At 37.1% G+C, this 21,583-nt stretch overlaps 1 protein-coding gene across 1 annotated transcript in view; it reads right to left on the bottom strand.

Moving 5' to 3' along the window:
- Positions 1-21,583, bottom strand: part of Cited1 (Cbp/p300 interacting transactivator with Glu/Asp rich carboxy-terminal domain 1) — a 262,908-nt gene that overhangs the window by 171,291 nt on the left and 70,034 nt on the right. The window contains exons 4-6 of the mRNA XM_048797181.1: positions 12,198-12,310; positions 7,889-7,966; positions 7,186-7,294 (exon numbers count right to left, since the gene is read on the bottom strand). Of these exons, the coding sequence (XP_048653138.1) occupies positions 7,186-7,294; positions 7,889-7,966; positions 12,198-12,310 (300 nt within the window). The remainder of the gene's footprint in view (positions 1-7,185; positions 7,295-7,888; positions 7,967-12,197; positions 12,311-21,583) is intronic.

Raw genomic sequence — 21,583 nt, 5'->3', positions numbered from 1 at the left:
CATTAAAAGTCAATAGTGAAAGGAAACATTTCCCTTAAATGTCCTTTAGTGACATCCCTTGGTTCTCATTTTATTCAATTGGTATTGGCTGAACCACTTATAGCACGGAGAATCTCCACCCTATACGCACATATTAACTTTTGCCAGGACTGAGAGATGGTATAAATTTTGCCTATAGTTGCAGAAATGCAAAGTTAAAAATCTTTAGCAGTACTAGCTGTTAAAAACCACATGAAAAGGATGTAATTCCACGAGAAGATCTCTATAAAATGACATGTGACTCTGTTCACCTTCTAAAGCAGGAAGTCAGGATTTTCTCCTTTGAAAATGAAGGGAAAAGAGGATTTACAGAATCTCCATATTTCCAAACTTTAATTAGGAATTTAAAACCTAAGAAGTAAATTCTGGCAATATTTATTCTTATTTTCTGCCCATAAAATTACAAATTAAATCCTGAGGATTAAGAGATTCTTATTTTTGGCAAAACTCTAAATTGCACTTTCACAAACATACCCAATATTGTGTATACTATAGATCATGTGGTTCATTTGCATAAAGCTAAATAGTTTCTTTCTCTTTTTTAGGAGCTTTTCTGCAATCCCTGAGATAAAAATTCCCAAGAAGTATTGGGGGTAGTATTTTTCTTTGCAACAATGAAATTTCATACTTCCACGTGATACTTTGGAGACAAGGTAGTCAATGGTTAAGAAGTAGACAGATAGGGATTCAAACTCTGGCTTCACTATTTCCTAGTTGCTTGACTTTAAGCAAGTCAATTTTTTCTCCAGTTTTATCATTTGTAGAATGAGAATAATCATACCTACTTTTAGAGGCATTACAGAATGTAGATTGTTACAAAGATCAAGAGAAGAAATGTAAAATTTTAGTGCAATTTCCTTCTTCTAGAAGCTAGACCAGGGTGCAGAAGCCTCATCTCTCATTTAACATCACCAGTGCCTAGCATAGTGTCTGTCATAAAGTAGACATTCAATACAATTTTACAGAATGAATGAATAAAATAGTTTAAAAATATTTAAAGATACACACCTAAATTGAATAGGAAAACATGTGAAATGTTAAGGCCAGCACCAGGTACAGAGTAAACTATGTAGCCTAGTAACTCCTCCTTTGCCTTCCTTTTCTTCTTGTTAATTAATGTTTTTAAAACCCTATGAGATGATGTCAGCTGCTTGACTGTTTTGTGGGAAGGTCAGAATGGCTCTGGAGAGGTGAATTTTGGCTCCAGACCCACAGGAACTGATTCTATGCTTAAAACACTACTGGCTTGTATTCCAGAGGCAATGTCAGAATCTGAGGAAAATTCTAATACAATAAAGTATACTGTGAAGGTACCATATTAAGTTTATTAGTGCTATGTTTTTTTTTTCTCTTCCTTGTTGGGTGTGAGTGGAACTCAATACAGATGGACACAGAAATTCCACTCAAGAACAAAATTTAGGTTTAAAAGAGCCGTGTCTTTAATGACCCTGCTGTTGTTCTAGAAAACAAGTTGTTTTGGGGTTGGCTACTGTGGCTAGCCCATTAATAGTAGAGCTAATGTTTAAGAAAAGCAGTTGAAGAGGTAGTAAAAACTGCTGAATTCATGCCCTTGCAACCACAAAAAATAAAATAGAAGCATATAATATTTCTCTCATAAAAGGAAAAAGCAAAATATTACATTTTTTTAAACTTATGAGGTCTCTGAATTTTTCTTTAAGTTTTTGATGGGGACAAAAGTATTCCTTCAATTTTGAGCTATATAACACAAGCCCTAAGACTCAAGGTAAACAGACCAAGGACAATCCAGATAGATTTGTATTAAAAAAAATACACACACACACACACACATACACACACACACACATATATACACACACACACACACACACACCCATATATATTTAGTTGTAGTTGGACACAATACCTTTATTTATTTATTTTTATGTGGTGCTGAGGATCGAACCCAGGGCCTTACATGTACTAGGTGAGCGCTCTACTGCTGAGCCACAACCCCAGCCCCTAGATTCATATTTTAATAGCTACTATAATGAACGCTAGTTCACTAGAATAAGGTTATTTCTCTGGTCATGTTGTTAGCACTTATTAGCAAAGTTTTGTATATGTGAATATAAAAACTGTTACTAAATGAGAACTCCAGCTCAACAGAATCTTTAAGAAGTCCTAATTATTAAGAAATCTATTTAACAATATGTCTTCCTTTTGGTAAAAGATTTATACAGTGTCTGTTCGTATTATCTTACAAAGTTGAATAGTTGAATATTCTTTTTTTTTTTTTTTTTGGTGGGGGTACTGGGGATTGAAACCAGGAGCACTTGACCATTGAGCCATATCCCTAGCCCTATTTTGTATTTTATTTAGAGACAGGGTCTCACTGAGTTGCTTAGCACCTCACTTTTGCTGAGGCTGGCTTTGAACTCGCTATCCTCCTGTCTCAGTCTCCCAAGCAGCTGGGATTATAGGTGTGTGCCCCTGTGCCCGGTGAATATTCTTAATTTTTTTTCATAACATTGAACTGTTGACTTCAGTATATGCATCTGTACTTATTATAGGTACATATGCATAGTTTTCCTATGAGACATACACTAATAATCAGATATTTAGTAAAGATTGCTTTCTGGCTACTAGTGTTGTAAGATTATGGATAGGATACATACTAAGAAGTATTAACACAACTTTGAATTTCTTCATTCAAACTTGGTATGTGTCATGGAAGTTGACAGTGAGCAAGTAGCTAGGTCATTCTGCAGGGTTTGAGGTTTCAGAATGGTACCCTGATATTTACCCAAAACTCCCACAAACCAACAGCAAAGAAGTACTTGTTATCGTCACTCTCTCTTACAAATTCTTGGGTGTAAATGTTCTGAAAATCAACAATGCATTTTAGGTAGTAGGTGAGACATAATTAAGACTATCTCACATTGCATTCAAATACTGCTCTGAGAGAAAATAGGTTAAACATAGGCAGCAGTTCCTTGCTTCCTTCACACTGCTGGAGGTGGAACCCAGGGCATTTTCTTTTTTAGATGCCAAAACCTGGGAACTAGCAAACCCTTCCTTTGTTAGAACACCTTCCCTCTCTCACCAAACATACATACACTTATATGTATGTATGGCCCCAGGGTAGAGTGGGGTTGGTGGGCTTTCATGCAAATCCAGATTAAAGGGGCTGGGGCTGTAGCTCAGAGGCAGAGCACTTGCCTGGCACATGTGAGGCATTGGGTTTGAGGCTTATCACCACATAAAAATAAACAAATAAAATAAAGGCATGCTGTCCTTCTATAACTACAAAAAATTAAAATAAATAGGTAAATACAGATTATAATATACTTCTATCATCTCTATACTGGAGCCATAAGATTCCATTTGAAGGATGGAATAATGTTGATGTTCTTTTATGCTAGCTAAAATAGTACATTACTTGGTATACCAACTCTAGTAGCTCCCATGCAAACTATAAGAATCTTATGGGAATCATTAATTCTTCCCTTAGGATAAAATAACCTAGAAAAGTCTAATTACAAGATTGTCAATTACATAAAATGGAACCCAAGATTTTTGGTAATGTTAGAAAATATTGATGTAAAAATGGTGCAACCATTATGTAAAGCAGTATGGAGATTCCTCAGAAAACTTGGAATGGGACCACCATTTGACTCACCTATCCCACTCCTCGGTTTATAGTCACAGGACTTAAAATCAGCATACTACAGTGATGCAGCTACATCAATGTTTATAGCAGCTCAATTCACAATAGCCAAACTACTGAACCAAACTAGATGCTCTTCAACAGAAAAATGGAAAAACAAAATATGGTATACACAATGGAATATTATTCAGCCTTAAAGAAGAATGAAATTATGCATTTCCAGGTAAATGGGTGGAGCTGGAGAATATCATGCTAAGCAAATAAGCCAATCCCAAAAAACCAAAGGCTGAATATTTTTTCTGATATATGGATGCTAATTTAAAATAAGTGGGGTAGGGAAGAATAGAGATACTTTGGATTTGGCAGAACGGACTGAAGGGAGGGGAGGGAGTATGGGGATAAGAAGGTTAGAAGAATGAATTGGACATTATTACCCTATGTGCATATATGACTATGCGACTGGTATAATTCCACATCATACGACCAGAAGAATGAGAAATTATACTCCATTTATGGATGATATGTCAAAATGTATTCTACTGTCATGTATAACTAATTAGAACAAATAAATAAATTCCATATACAGTCTATTACAAAAAGAAACTTTAAGCCATTTTTTAAAACGAAGGGGGTGTGTTCAATCTTAAAATGAAACCATTAAATGTCTACCCAACTAGCTGGCAAATAAAAAACGCTACACCAGAGGAACAACCTTAAAAAGGAATGAAGAGAGAAAGGGAGGGAGAGAAAAGGAAGAAGGGGGGGAAAAAGGAAGAATGGAAGGAAGGTGGAAGAAATGAAAGAAGAGGAAAGGAAAAAAAAAAAACAATTTATGTGACTCCCACAGGGAGAAGCAGCTCAGGAGCAAACTAGAAATTGGGTGACAAAAATTAGAGCATCTATAAGTGAACCAGTGATAAAGATGAAAATGAAATAATAGATATACCAAATGACTTTTATAAAATAATGAGCCATTCGTATAACTAATATGCCATTTGAGGTAGGCAGATGGGTCAGACTCCATTTCCAAGACACATATTGAAAGGAGTCAAAAGCATAATTTGGAACAGAGTGAGATAATTACCAGACCTGGTAAAACTAGTTGGCAAAGATGGTTTTGTTTTGTTTGTATCACTTTTCCTCTAGTGCTCCACTACCTATTCCCTGCTCTTCTGAATACTCAAGGAGTTCGTGCTCTAACCCTTTGCAAATTGGCTATCTGTGAAATAATACGCCTATGGCAATGTGGCGGTGAGGAGGCTATGTTGGGCCAAGTTTTCATTTTAAGGTCTATTTCTAACTGTAGAAACAATGTCTGTTTCCTGTTAAAGGAATTTCAGGTATTAGTCCAACAGATGGGAGGGATGTTTGGACCAGGAAGCCTTCCTGGCACCCCTGGAATCAGAGGTGACTTCACATCATGCCCTGACCAGACTTAACTTCTGAAGGAAATCAAAGGAAACAATTATTGTACCTCTAATGAAAACCTGGAACCTGTTATTCTGGGTGATCACTGTGTGAATTGCCGGTGTGACTCTGCAGGCAAAAGGGCCTTGGGATCTATAAACTGATGAGTGTCTGGTTCTCTAGTAGGCAAACTGGAAGAATCTTTAATAAATGCTAGCCTCTTGGACACAAAAGCCACCAATCTACTGGGATGCGGGTGGCAAAAGGGTTTCTGTAAAGGGAAATCATGTATAATCTTTTCCCAGATCTTTTCTTTGGGGCTAAATTTACTTTTAAAATGCTTCTAATTAAGTTTGATACTAAGACTATTTTTAAACATGAATTACCATGGGATTTAAATTTTTTAATCATGTAGTAGAAAATGGTGTATCTAAAAAAAAACTATAGGAAAGAAACAGACTTTTTTGACTGAAGGAGGAGAACTAGTAGACTTGGGGGGTGGGTACTGGGAAATCCTCAAGTATGCAGATAACATTCAGCTTTTGCTGGCAGTGAAATGCCAAGCTGATGGGGGAGAAAGGAAGATCTCAGGAGGCTTTATGATTGGCAGATGAGCTTGAATAGGGGCACATGTAAGGTGATATATTTAGGGAGGGCTGATATTACAAATTATACTTGCAGGATGATGGGTGGTGACCTTTCAATTAAGACCCAGGAAAGAGCTCTAGGAAACCCTGTGGACAGTGCACTACAGAGAACAATGTAGCTTCCAGCTATGCCAAAGGGGGGGGGGGGGGCAACAAGATGTTGGGCACTGTTAATAAGGGGATTAAAAGACAAACAAAATAATTCTCCTTTTACACAGAACCACAGGACATCTTCTTTGGTCAAGTTACATAAGCAGCTCTGATCTGTACATCTCAAGGACAGGACAGAGCCTAAGGGGAACAAAGAAGGGCAATTAAACCATCAATGGCAGGCTCAAAACAAAACAAGTCCAAAAAAAGTTGTTTTTCTTTCTTTTTTTTTTCAGTCTGATAATACAGAGGTAGCCAGGGGACATGATCAAAATCATGAAGAAGCTAGTACTGCTGAATGACTGAGTGATGCGTTGGCTGGCCAAATCTCTGGAGCAAAGAGGTACTTTTGAACCATAAAGATTTTATTTTTTAATAGTTCTACTTTGTTTATACAATTGCCAGTGATGACGGCCAATGCAGGCCGGCTCCTTTGGGAAGTCCCTGTTTTCCACCAGAGGTTGGGAGAAATGTGAGCTGAGGGGGTGGGGGGATCAAGAGTACCTCAATCCCCACTGCTTACCTTCAGAATTGTTGACTGGCTCACTTCCAGCCAGACTCACTCTCTCTGTTGCCATTGTCAGCAGTGAATTTGTGCCTGACCAATCTCAATTTTTATGAATACGAGTTTAGTTTCTCCCTTTTTCCTTTCCATAGGACTTGTCAACTCCAGAGGTCTACACACTAAACTGTCCACCGATAACTATCTGTAATTTAATCCTTAACTATAAGGGAAAAGAACAGAGTTCTGAGCCGGGGGAATAGCTCAGTGAGAGAGCATATGGTTAGCATGCACAAAGCTCTGTGTTTGATACCCGGCACTACAAATACACACACAAATTTCTTATACTAATTTTAACAGATAGAACTCAAGAATGCACAATGAAGAATTATAGAGGGGATTATAGAATTGTAGAGAGAAGAAGCAGAGGTTTCCATAAGAGAAAATAGAGATGTACACTGCCGAGCTAATGAAATCACACACACACACAGGTTTCTTTAGCTGAGGAAGTAGTAGAAAAAGGATTCCCAGGGACAGCTTACAAGTTTTTCTTTTTCTTAATCATACCAGGAAGCAGGTAATATCAAAGCTGGAGGAAGGCTCTGATCCAATCACTTGGCCATCCCTAACAGGAGATGGCTACCTGATTAAATAAGCATAAGAAACAGTGTCTAAAAGCTATGTGGACATACAATGTTTTTCTCTTTCAAACTGTTGCTTGAAAAAAAAAAAAAGAATTGTGCCAGATGAGGGACCATTTCATTCTATAGAAATGCAATCCTCTTGCTCCTGGCTCGATGGTTCTGTAATACCTCTCACAGATGTGGTAGTACTTCTCATCCTGTATGCCATCCTGAAGGGGCACATTTACACTATAGTACCGTCCTTTCCCTAGGCCGACATCAGATACATCACCTGTTCCTGTAACAGAGAAGAACACTGTGTTCAGTTATTAGGAACATGTGAACTAGAAAACTTGAAGGATTGTCTGACAGGAATTTAGAAGGCCAAAACAGTCAGTTAGCAGAACAATTCTGAATTAGTAATCATTTTCTAAGGGAATGAAATTATGAAAAATAATATACAGTAGGAACAAGGATAAATAATGTTGGGGAAGCCAGGAAACTGAAAAACCTTCATTTCCATCGTACTGGATGAAATAAAAATTAAGATATTAACTCCTTTGCTTGACTCTTTGTGCTTTTGAGGTTGACATAATATCACTGTGTCACTGCAATTATCAGGATGTTAGGAATTATTTGTGGTATCTGATAGTACAGGAAGTTTAACTGATCTGCCTATTAACAGTCCATAAAAATCATCTGGAAGAAGAAACCGTGTTATTGTCATTCCTCTTATCATTGTCACCTGAAATGACCTGTGTTGAAATTTTGTGTAGAATAGCCTCCATAACATAGTAACAGGATGGAGCTATACAAATATAAGATATAGGGATGTACAGAACAATTGCAGTATCTATTCATCAAAAGTACAGGGAGCACATAAGTCACTTGCCTGGGAAAAATCCTGGGGAGAATTTGTGCAGGGACACAGTCATGACTTTGGAGGTGAAACTGAAGGCATCTTCTACACCTACCAGAGAAAGAAATGTCAGAAGAATCACTTCATATATAGAACTTCTGTTTCTAATACCTAAAAATCTAGAAAGCAGTTGTGGGAAGAAGGGGAGAAAGGAAGGTGGCAATAACAAAACTAACAAGCCAAGGAATAAAAGTGACAAACCCCTGGTCTCTGATCTTTGTAATTACAGATGAGGTAGAACTTTGGCCTCAAGTGAAGATTGGGGGTACCCTTTCAAATTAATGGCAAACTATAACTGGACTTCTCCTTTCAAAGCAACAGGATGCCTGGGCTTTCTCTGACATGTGTTCTAAAATGTGGGGAAGGGAATGAGCCCAGAATTAAGACACTATCAACAGAATTGAACAGAGGACACTGGCATCAACTTTGAAGTTTTATGTTCTATTTTCTTTTCAAAGAAGTATTATGTGATAATCCCTTAAAAAATACAACCAATACAAACATTAGGCATTACATGGTGAAAGCCTAATTATAAAGTACCTCTTTATAATGCATATTTGGTTATATATGCAGGTTTCTCAAAATCCTGTGTGTACTAACTAACTTATAGTACATCCTTCTAGCTAAAACTTGGAAAGCTGAAAATAGTCATGGTCTTGTTCCTTAATAGCAGCTTTATAACAGAATTTTAAAGCCTAGAGAAACATGGGGGAGAGACTTTTCTAGAAAGGGGTCTCCTTTCCATTTAAACAGGGTCAGAAAATGATTGGATGCCTGGGAGTTAAAAGCTGGGATTTAAAGTAATTCTCAGAAGCCACTTCTTGTCCAATAACCATGCTACCCATTTCTACACTTTTCCTCTCAGAATCATATACTGTCATACTATGGTTCATATAATCAGTCTGTAAAGTGCAAGGATTATTAGCAAATTTGGGTACTATCCTCCTTTATATTTCAAACAAAGATATTGTCTCAGTGTTTACTTAATGTATTCAGTCTTCATTAGAAGCCAACAGAGACCTTAAAAAAATATTAACTCTATTTGTACATAACAGGTATGTTTGAATTTCCCAAGCTTATGTTTTGCCCTAGGGAGGCAGTTAAAATCAGTTAAGGGCTCCAGGCAGAAAGTATGAAGTAAACAAAATAAAACAAGATAAATGAAAATAGCATTTCAATTTAGAAACAAGGATAGTTCATGAAAATTCTGATTATTCATCCATCCAGAGATATATCAGCTTACTTTTCTCCTGACCATGTATATGAGTTCCTGTTTTCTCCCATGTTGACTAGCACATGACTGGCTATTATTATTCTTTTTAATCCTAGGCAGAAAGAATGGTCTTGTTCTAATTTGCATTTCTCTGAGTATTAGGGCATTGAGCACCTTTTCACATGTTTAGTAGCCATTTGTATTTCTTCTTGTAGGAAATACCATTAGGCATGGTTATAAAATCATACTTAATTTTAAAAGGACGTAATCAGATAGGTGTAGGATATGGAGTTGGTGTGAAAGAGGAGAGTGTTTAGGCAGATGAAAGGAGGTGAAGACGGGGTAGGAGTGGTTAGTGAAGCCACCACAGGATGTTAGTTATGGAATCATGGGAGATTTAAAATAAACCAAATGTGTAAGAGTTTGGGGGTGGGGCAGGGGTCACTGGAAGGGAGGTGCTGAAGAGGGGAAATAAACTGAAATGAAACACACCATAAAAGTTGGCTAAAACAGGAAACTCTAAATGGTGTAGAAATAACATTGCAAATGGAAAGAACGGTTTCAGGTGACAGTCTTATTTCATTCTTATATGGTTCAATAGAGTTGGTTCTAGTCTCGAACTCTGCTACTAATACTTTGCATTTCATAATCATTCATTCATACAACAAGTATTTTACTAAACCACTACTATATACAGATACTATTGGTTCAAGGCATTATACAAGACAGAGAGAAATAATTTGATCTGTGTTGTGAAGGTACTTAAAGTTTTTATGAAGAAACAAGACACAGACATGTTAAAAAATTACCTAATAATATGAGACAACATGTAAGTACATAGCAAATCAGTGCTATAAACAGTACAGGACTTGAGAGGTGGAAGACAACCCTTGGGGTAGGGTGATCAGGGAAAATCTGCTACTGTTGAACCTTGAGCAAATGGATAGAACTTGGAGATGCAAAAAGGGAGGAGAAAGCAAAATTAAGTTAGGAAAAAAAGGGAGGCAAAGTCAGAGAAGTAGGAATAGTGAGACATGTCATGAATATTGAGACACACTCACTGAGTAAGAGTAACCTGGACAGAAAGTAGGGAGAGATAAGACTGGAAAGATGAGGTGAGGCTTGTTTGAGGTGAGCCTTGAAAGATAGGGAAAAGACTCGACTTTACTTCGAAGACTACTGTTTTTTAAAGTGTGGCCTGCACAACAACTGTAGTGCTGTTAAATTGTACATTCTTTGGATTTATATCTGACCTACTTAACCTGAATATGTAGTGAATGTGGCCCAGCCATCTTCATGATAAAACAACCTCCCATCCAGATGCACAGGTAAGGTTGAGAAACATTGTTCTAGGCCAGGGGTCAGAAAACTAAGTGAATAGTAGATAGTAAACACTGTAGGCTTTTCAAACTAATTACAATCTCTGCTAGGCACACACTTATGCATATATATGCACACATACAAATTTTATGTTTTTACAACCTCTAAAAATGGAAAAAAAAATTCTTACTCTCTGACTTTACAAAAAGTAAGCCATGGGTCAAATGCTGCCCCTTATTATAAGGAATAAGGAGATTCTAAAGGTTTTTGAGCAAGGCTGTGTTTTGCAATGGCCAAGTATTCAGAAATTCAGTGACTGTAGTTCTCAAGGTAGTATGTTGGTTTTTCCAACCTCTCTCTCATCTGTTATATTTACTTTGTGTGTGTGTTTGTGTGTGTGTTTGTGTGTGTGTGTGGTGGGTATTGAACCACAGAGCTACATTCCCAGCCCTATTTTATTTTTTATTTTGAGACAGGGCCTCGCTAAGTTGCAGAGGCTAGCCTCCAACTTGTGATCTTCCTGCCTTAGCTTCTTAAATTGCTGGGATTACAGATGTGCACCACCATGCATGGCTCTATTACATTTACCTTTATGTCACTGGTCCATGTTTCTAGCATCCGTTTCTAGCATCTGTGCAGGAAACACTCCCTGGGGAGCTCCCCACACCACCACATTTCTTCATTCTTCTTTCTGTTTGGACAGAAAAGCTAACCCTAACCTTAGACACATACTTATGCATGATTATGTGAGTATGTCTTGTCTAAAAAATTCCCAGGAAATTAGGAAGTAGCAGTCACTAATGTCGGGGACAGGGGATATACTTAATCAATCATTTAATGGATAAGTGTTCTTAGGTGAATGGAAATACTGTGTTACAGACAGGACAACTGTCACTGTAGGTCTATGTTCTAGATAGAAAATACATAGGAGGGTTGGATAAGTCTTTTCAGTAGAGTCTTCTAAGAGGGGATTAATAGGTGAGCTCAAAGTGTTAAGAGATTCTGCTATCACAAGTTAAGGAAGATGATCTGAGTTTGTGCAGGACTTCATATTTTAGCAACGTAAAGAAAGTGGCAGCCGGGCGTGGTAGCTCATGCCTATAATCCCTACAGCTGGGAAGGCTGAGGCAGTCAGATCACAAGTTCAAAGCCAGCCTCAGCAATTTAGCAAGGCTCTAGCAACTCAGCAAGACCCTGTCTCTAAATAAAATACCAAAAGGGCTGGGGATGTGGCTCAGTGGTTAAGCACCCCTGGGTTCAATCCCTGGTACCCCCCCCCCCCCAAAAAAAAACAGATTTTGGTCACTACAGAAGTTGGTAGTTTATTGGCGAAAAACTTAGACTGTCTGTCCTTCATATACCTATTTTATCCTGAGAGAAGTACCATTGAGAAGAGACAAGACTGTCAGCTCTAATCACAAATTTGCCTTAGAACTGATGGAAATGGCCTGAGGAAGGTTACTGTGCACTGGAGTAAACACTAGTTAAGAGTTCCACTTCTTCCCATTCTACACTATAAAGCTCTGCTACAGGAGGAGAGGGGAGAGGAAATGACAGGAGGCTGGCTTAGGCAGCAAAGGAGGGATTGGCGTGGGTTAGAGGAATCCACACTACTTACTTTAGAATTCTCAATTAGGAAAATTTCAATTGCAATAACCATTCCTCCTCTTACCAGTTGCCTAGAAGTAGCTTTACTGATCAAAACCTGCTGTCGTAGCAGCAAAGCATCTTTGAAACTGAAGGGCTTACCATCTCCATGGTGCAGATCCAAATCCACATAGAGAATACGGTCAAATTTCCGTCGCAATCGTAATATTCCCAGGACAGCATCATTGAGATAACAAAAACCAGATGCTTCATCTCTGCAAGAAAACAAGTTGCTAGAGCCAACAGCCAAAAAGCAATCCAAGGGAGTCTTTACAGCCAAGGATCTAACCCTTGAGATCTAGTCCCTTAAAATTCCCCCTTCTTTGAAGAAAAACAAAAATCCAGCCACAAAGATTATATAGTAAGTGGCCTAGAATGATTAGAGAATGAAGTGTTTGGTAAATACTCAGGTTGACTGATAACATTTTCCATTCAAGATCCCAGATTTTCAAAGCATTAGAATATAATAACTATATTGAACAAAATAAAACCTTTCTCTGATGATTTAGGAATCATGTCAAAAAATATGTAGTACCCCGGGCTCATTATGATGAACACTGATTTTCATTTCTAGAACTGTAAGAAAGCTAGACTCTAGAAGCAGCCTTAAAGACAATCCTGTAGGGGTTGGTGTTGTGGCTTAGTGGTAGAGTACTTGCCTGGCATGCGTGAGGCTCTGGGTTTGATCCTCAGCACTACATAAAGTAAAATGAAGACATTATGTCCACTTATAACTAAAAAATAAATATTTAAAAAGACAGTCCAGTAGAAGATGATGGAGATTAGATTTTCTGTACTGGCCCTATAACCTAGGAGTTATTTTTTTAAAATTAAAAAAAAATAAGTCTTGGCACTTGTTGCTCATAAAAGCTGAGTGTAGAATGTACAAATGCATAACCTCTTGGGTAGCATAACACGGTTGCCTTTCTGTAAATGTAATTATTACAATGAAAAACGAAGCAGCCTTTTCTAAAGTTTATTTTGTTTTCTTCACAAAAATTGTCCTCATTGACTTTACTAGTGTCCTTTAACTTTTTTGCTATTGTGTCACTTTATCCTCTTGTCGACATAAACGTGTTCTTTTATTACACATTTATGTGAAATAACGTGTTCTTTTATTCCACTAAGCTTGGCTGATTAGATGTAGAAGAACATTATCTTTCATCAGAATGCATTATAATTTATTTTAAGGCCTCATCCAAAATGTTTCCATTTCTTTTGCTTCCACGAACACTACAAATATTTAGCCCATTTTTGTCTAAGCTCACCCTGAAGTTTTATTCAAAGCAGAATTCTGAGAGGAATAACAGTTAAAATGCATCTTTGCTTCTATGAGAAATCTTTCTAGTGCCTACACAATTCATACACTTCTTCATGAAATCTCTTTTTTTATTGCATTTCATATTCTAAACAATGCCCTGGTTCACAGGCTGAGTCAATAAGACAGTTCGATGGAGAGCAGGAAGTTGGTAAAAATATTGCTTGACACTGACTATGCTTCCTTGAGGTGAACTCAACAAGCAGCTTGACAAGGAACAGCTTGGTCTTAGGTATGCAACCAGAAAAAGAAAAAAAAACAAGCAAAGAAAAGAATTTGTCCATCCATGAATTCTCTGTAAATAAGAATTAAATATGTGACTTTGAAAGTTCTTAGATGTCAGTGCTATTTTCCAGTTATGGAAAGTTTACATTTTATAAATCTATTGTCTCAGTACACCAAGACATATAATGGATTCTTCTATTAAACATCAATAACTTTGGGTAGATGGGACAGAACCCTGAATGGAAGGTCAAAAGAGGAGGGAGAAGGAGGAATACAAATCAGTATAGGTAATAATTGCTTCCCTCAGAGAACATACAATGAAGTTAGGGAGAATGTCATAAGTACAGAAAAAAACAAAACCAAAAACCTAACCATCCAAACAAAAAAGGCAACCGGAAATAATATAGCATATAAAGGAGAATATAGAGAACTTCTGTAGACAAACTTGGCAAAGTACACTCATGTCATTGTCAATATTGGGCTGTATTTAAGTCCCATGGTTCTAGAAAGCAGTGATGGCCAAGAAGCTCCCCACCTCTCTGTGTTCTGAGGGCTGATAATGGAGAACTGACCAGTTTGCTCTGGCATATTCCAAAGTAAGACCCATCCTTTCTTATGACTCCCATAAGACTCATGGATAACTACCTTGTTTACCCTTTTCTAAAAATCTCCTGGGCCTCTTCCTTTAAGATGTTCCTAATTAATGAACATTATTCCATGACAATAGCCTGAATAAAGATGATGATGTCTGTAATTCAGAAAGTCTTTTAAGTTTTTTTGTGTGAATGTGTAATATTTTCCCACCTCTGGATGATATTACCAAATTAGATTAGAAAATCTCATAAAGGAGCTCTATTCTCATTGGCTTATAGAAAAGAATAAGCATTTAGAACCAAGCTTGGGCATGCCTATAATCCCAGTGACTTGGGAGGCTGAGGCAGGAGGATCGTAAATTGGAGCCAGCCTCAGCAATTTAGCAAGGCCCTAAGCAATTTAGCAAGACCCTGTTACAAAATAAAAAAGTGCTGGGAATATAGCTCAGTGCCCCTGGGATCAATCCCCACTATGAGAGAGAGAGAGAGAGAGAGAGAGAGAGAGAGAGAGAGAGCGCCAGGTGCACACCTGTAATCCTAGTGGCTAGGGAGGCTGAGGCAGGAGGATGGCAAGTTCAAAGCCAGCCTCAGCAAAAGCAAGGTGCTTAGCAACTCAGTGAGACCCTGTCTCTAATAAAATACAAAATAGGGCTGGGGATGTGGCTCACTGGTCAAGTGCCCCTGAGTTCAATCCCTGGTACCACACCCCCCCCAAAAAAAAAGAAAGAAAAGCATTTAGATAAAAGGAATATTGCTTAAATTCCCACAAAATAAAGAAATTGAACCTTTAAGACTTTCAAACTGCTAAAAAGAATATTCCTATAAAAACAATCTCAAATGTTTTAACAATTCAGGTTCACATAATTTAGATCAATTTTTGGCAAATAGGGCTGATTTAGTAATTTTAGTTTACTAAAACTAGCTATGTCTTTTTCTGACTTATCAGTGTTAGGTAAAATGTGCAGGTAGATTTTTGTTCTACTTAGGTATATTCTTCCTAAACACAAACAGGCTTATCGATTGAATGAACTAATGTTACTTCTATTAAATGTTCAAGTTTATGAATAAAATAAATTTGTTTAACCAAGTTGAGTCATTCTGATAATGAACTTTATTGCAATAGTAATTATGTTTTGTAGTTGATCAGCTTGAAAATAATTTACAAGATCTTTATGTAATTGAAAACTTTGAACTGATATTAAATTAAATTCATTAATGGAGAGTCATTAGACACCTAGACCATTTCTAAGTAAAAGAATGCTGAAGGCTGCAGTTGTAGCTCAGTGGTAGAGCACTTGCCTAGAACATGTGAGGCACTGGGTTCGATCCTCAGCACCAAGTAAAAATAAATAAATAAAATAAAGGTATTGTGTCCAACTACAACTAAAAAAAAGTTTTAAAAAAATGCTAAAACATTACTACACATAATTTTAGGTTTATATGCATTTACTTCTTATTTTTACAAGGTACAGGGAGGCTATATATATTTGACTGTACTTTTTGTCACTTAGAAAAATTGTACTATAGGGCTGGTGTTGTGGCTCAGTGATAAAGCAGTTGCCTAGCATGTGTGAGGCACTGGGTTCGTTCTCAGCACCACATAAAAATTGATAAATAAATAAAGGTCCATCAACAACTAAAAATTTTTTTAAAGGTTGTACCACAAAGGATGTATATGGATACCAAAAATTGCAGAGGATTCACAGAAACAGAATTTTATTTGTTCAGTTCAAAGCTGGCTATGGTTTGATAAGTTTATTTATAAGATTTTCAAAAACAACTTCATGGCTTGGGTTGTGGCTCAGTGGTAGAGCGCTTGCCAAGCATACATGAGGCACTGGGTTTAATCCTCAGCACCATATAAAATAAATAAATAAAATAAAGTACTGTGTCTATCTACAGCTAAAAAATTTTTTTTAAAAAAAGAATTTCAGTGGTTACTTTGGTAGCACTTATACCAAAAAGAACTCCAATATCAAATATACTGATGAAAAACTAGAGTTTTGCTCTCTGTTCAAATGGCAAAGGGTTTTCTTTTTGGATTATTTGTCTATTCTTAATGACAGGTTAGAATCGGTTTGCTTTACCTTCCAAATAATCTTCTTAGATAACAAAGATTCTGTGTTTTCCCAAGGTAATCTTTTATGGTTTACTACTTTTCCTCCCCTGCAGTGCTGGGGATGAAACCTGGGCCTCACACATGCTAGGCAAGCATTCTACCACTGAGCTACACTCCCCAGCCCTCTTCTATCATTTATGTTGACTTTGGTATGTCCTTGACTATCTAAGAAAACAAAGTCCTCTCTCTGAGAAAGGAGCTAAGGTTCTTTACAATCATCTTACTTCCTGTGTTTATCTTTAAAATCTTTTATTGTCACTTTGGTAAAACAGTGAGCCAAGTATTGCTTTTCAATAACCCATCATCCTATCTTAAGTCCCAGAGGGCCCATGGAAAAAATCACAAAGGATTTGTTCTTTCACCTTGTAAAAAAAGCTGTGCTAGCAACCATTAGTTTGGTTTGATATGCTACTATTGAGGAGTTGCACGGCAAGAGCTGTCAAATCATATGAGATGCATTGCTTTCCCTAGGTTAACTTGGTAAAATATTACTAATAGGAGTATTTCAGAAATTGTATGTTGTGTGGGAAGTTCCACAGATTCATCCATGTCCTCACTGGCTGCGATATGCTATTTGTCAGAGTCCACCGTGCTGCTTTGTTAAATATTAGACAACTGTGGTATAGTAACCCTCTCTTATCTGTGGGAGATACATTCCAAGACCCCCCAGGAGATGCCTGAAACTGCTGATAGTACCAAATCCGACATATACTTTGCTTTTTCCTATGCATAAATACCTATGATAAAACCTCATTTATACATTAGGCACAATAAGTGATTAACAACAATAATTAATAGTAATAGAATAATTATAAAAATATACTGTAATAAAAATGATGTGAATGTGGTCTTGTTCTTTCTCAAAACATGTTAATGTACTGTTACTGGCCTCAGTTGGCCACAGATTACTGAATCTGGGAAATGTAAAACCAAGGATAAGGGGGAATAGTGTTCCCAATCATAATTTCAGTTTTTAAGAAAACTCGGGATTGTGGCTCAGTGGTAGAGCGTTTGCCTAGCATGGGTGGGCCCCGGGTTCGATCCTCAGCACCACATAAAAATAAAGGCATTGTGTTGTGTCCATCTACACATAAAAAATTAAATATTAAAAAAGAGAAAACTGTTAACTTGATCTCAGCTTGGCTTCCTCATTTTGAATCTAGTATCTTCCTAGACATTAATTTTCAACTGGGGATTCACACCACTTACCTATGAAATTTTATTAATATACAAATATTTAAAACCTATTATAGATTCCTGAATCTCTTTACTTAATATTCTTGGTAAACTCTGGTATATTCCAACTATATTCTTGGTATATTTGTGGTATATTATGTCAGGATTATTATATGTCATATCTGAGTCTTTTCCTCCTTAAACATTCTGTTCATACATTTTAATAAATTAGATATAATACCCTCTCTTCTGTGAAAATAAGGTTAATCATTATGTTTACAGATACTTTGTCTAAAAATTTTTTGGGATTGGCTTTTATCTTATTTTGCATGGCACAAAAACAACTGCATTTCCTTGTCAGTTGTATTGTTATTCTTGTAATGAACTCTCATCAGATTTCTCCCTTTGGAAAATGATCAGTAATAAGGTAACCATAGCTATTGTAAGTATTTTGTCACCTACAGGTTGCTTTTTTATGTTTTACTCATGTGCTTCACTGAAAGCTTTTGCAGTCAGCCACAAGCTAGAGGGCTTCATCTTCAACAAAGGGCTTTCTGAGAGCCGTGTAGAAAGGAACTGCCCCAGGTACTTTTGTGTACAGGCTTCTGATGGGACAGTTTAAACAACTTTGAGGCCACATTAATGAAATGAGCCAGGACTTTGAAAACTCTAGTTTTGAAGCAGGTGGGTTAATAAGACTACTAAACCAAGGTTGAGTGGCACAAAAACTAATTACATTGGTCTGAAAGAACTGATGAGGGATGATTGGGTGGTCTTTGGAATATTGCTGATGCTTTAATATTCCGTTTTCTGCACATATGTAAGGAACTCATTTCTCTGCTCTTATGCACTCTTCAACTCATAACTATTTAGTAGAGCAGGCTTCTGTAAACAGAAATGGAACATTTTCAAATGGAAATATCTTATTCCCTTTGCCCAAGTTTCCAGGATTTGGAAACTCTCATTGAGTATTCTTATTTTCTTTTGTTTGTGGTGCTCTGGATTGAACCAAAAGCCTTGTGCATGCTAAGCACACATTCTACCACTAAGCTACATTCCCAGCCCAAGTATTCTTATTTCCATAGCAATATAATTATCTGCAGAGTTTCAATAAAAATCTGTCTTTCTTGTTACCAGAACATAATTTAAAACATTGGTATGTAACCAAGGCCTTGCCTGGAATGTCATACTTGTGAATGATGCTCACTGAGTCAGGTATGATCTGACACTTTCAAGGAACTAAGGCTCACTTTATGAAGCCAGTGCATGCAATGCCTTCTTGGAAAAACTACGCTGGTACCTGGCTTACAGAGTTCCCAGCCTTACAAGTGAGTAAGGAAGGTTGCTTCCTGGCAGGTCCTGGAACCTTAGGTTATTTTGGGGATGTCCAGAAAAGAGCAATTCTCCAAATTTATAGACTGTCAGTAAAATCTTCTTAGCTTGCTTTATTAGCCTTAATAGGTTTTGATTTTTATTTTATACTATTCTCTATTGAGGTAAAATTCATGCAGTATAAAATTAAATATCTTAAAGCATACAATTCAGTGGCATTTGCTTCTTTCACAATACTGTGCTACCTTTACCTGAACCTTGTCACCTCAAGAGAAAACCCTGTGCTCATTAAATAGTCACTCCCAATCCCTCCCTTCCCCCAGACCTTACCAACCACAAATCTGCATTTTTGTCTCTATGGGTTTAACTATTTTGAATATTTCATATAAATTAAATCATACGGTATGTGAACTTTTGTGTCTGGTTTCTTGCACTTCTTTTTGAGATTCATGTATGTTGTAACATGTGCCAGGAATCCATTCCCTTTTGCAGCTGAATAATATTCCACTTTCAATATGTACGCATACACACATTTCCCATTTCAATGGTATCTGTGTTGTTTTTACCTTCTGTCTATTGTGAACAGTGCTGCTCTGAACGTTGGTGAACACATACTTGTTTGAGCACCTGTATATAATTCTTTTGGGTATGTATACTTAGGAGCAGAACTGCTAGGTCATATGGTAATTCTATGTTTAATGTTTTTTATGTTTAACTTTTGAGGAATGACCAAACTGTTTTTCACAGCAATTTCACCATTTCACATTCCCTACAGCAACATACATAGGTCCCAATTTGTCCACGTCTTCAGCAATACTTGTTATTTTCCAGGGTTTCTCCTTCCTCTTTGGAAGTGGTAATTGTTAAATTCTAGTCATTCAAGTATGTATGAAGTGGTATCTCACTGTGGTTTTGATTTGTATTTCTCTGATGACTAATGACGTCAATCAAGCATTATTTCATCTGGGCATGGTGATGCATGCCTGTAATCCCAGGGGCTCAGGAGGCTGAGGCAGGAGGATCACGAGTTCAAAGCCAGCCTCAGCAACTTAGTGAGACTCTGTCCCAGAATAAAAAATTAAAAGAGTTGGGGATGTAGTTCAGTGGTTGAGTACCTGTGGGTTCAATCACTAGTACCAAAAAAAAGGGCAGCATTATTTCATGTGCTTATTGACCATTTGTGTTTTTTTTTTGTTCATTTTTTTAACTTGGGCCATTTGTGTTTTTACTGTTGAGTACTATGAGTTCTTTATATATTCTGGATACCAGATCCTTATCAGACATATAATTTGCAACTATTTTCTCATTTTGTTGATTGTCTTTTCAGGTTTTTGATAACGCTCTTTGATACTAAAAAATTTTTAATTTTGATGAACTCAAATTTATTGCTTTTTATTTTATTGTTTGTAAGACAAGCCTTATTTTGAGTTCAAGAATAAGCTTTCTGAGCTAGGGCTGTGGTTTAATAGTAGAGCACTCGCCTGCCACTCGTGAGGCACTGGGTTTGATCCTCAGCATCACATACAAATAAAATAAAGGTATCATATTCACCTACAACTCAAAAATATATTTTAAAAAATAAGCTTTCTGTTTTTCCTTACCACAGTGAATCTCACCATCATGTATTTTCACAAGAAATTAATTTAAAAATCATGGGTAAAGGGCAGAAGGATCAGTAGAGTAGAAGGAAGGGAGCAGGATTTAGGGGGAGAGGAGGGGAAAAGAGGTATGGGGAACTGAATTTTGAGCAAATTATATTCCATGCTTGTATAATTATGTCAAAATGGATTCTACTGTCATGTATAACTAGAAAGAACCAATTAAAAAGAATAATCATTCTGGACTGGGGGTGTAGCCCAGTGGTAGATGGCTTGCCTAGCATGGGCAAGACCCTGAGTTCCATTCCTAGCATGGAAAAAAAAGAACAATCTTTCTTTGAGATTCTCTTTGGTCAAATGAGGGTGACTGTAGAGAGAAATTTTGTGTTTCAACCAAATACACTGTCTTGTATATAGCACAGCATTCCAGGTTATCAGAGTCGACCACTGTTCACTGTCTTTGAGTTATTTTGTACCTCTTTATAAATCACAGGTTACTGATGGGTATTCAAATTTCAACTTGTCTGTAAGAAATATAACTGACTTTCTTCCCTTCTGTGGAAAGACCAGTTTTGATACCTACTTGTAAATCAAACTCAATCCTGTTATCTTGCCCAAGTTGTCACTCCTTACCAAAATTTTAATTCTTCCAGCTTTCTTCAATATCTAGCTAATAATATCCTTCAAACAAACATTTCCTATTTTTATTCTCCCACTTGACTTGACGTCATGGAAAACTAAAACCTAACTGCCTAAATCCCTATCATGCACCTTGCCCTCTTCTCCAGGATCTTAGGCAGCCCTGAGAGCTTAAGCCTAACAATTTGATGTAAACCTAGATAAACACAGTGCTGCAACAGGCCACACATGACTGGAATGCTCCCTGACCTAGCTGCTGCCTAGACCACTATGGAAATACAAAGAAATGCTCAGGTCATGTATGCATGATCTTGTTTGAAAAGTAACCAAAACTAGGGGCAAAACAACATGGCCTAGAGCACCCAAATCCTACCTCCATGAGGGGTGTTACGAAATGTTAAGAAGTTTTTCCACTCATGTCTTAGACTCCATTGGACTGATAACTTTCAAGGTTCAATTCTCAGCTTGGCTCTTTACTATAATATAAC

The sequence above is a fragment of the Marmota marmota genome, unplaced genomic scaffold (assembly GCF_001458135.2).
Source record: "Marmota marmota marmota unplaced genomic scaffold, marMar, whole genome shotgun sequence".
Classification (NCBI taxonomy): domain Eukaryota; kingdom Metazoa; phylum Chordata; class Mammalia; order Rodentia; family Sciuridae; genus Marmota; species Marmota marmota.
The sequence above is the reverse complement of the archived record's forward strand: the minus strand, read 5'-3'. Positions and strand labels throughout refer to the sequence as shown.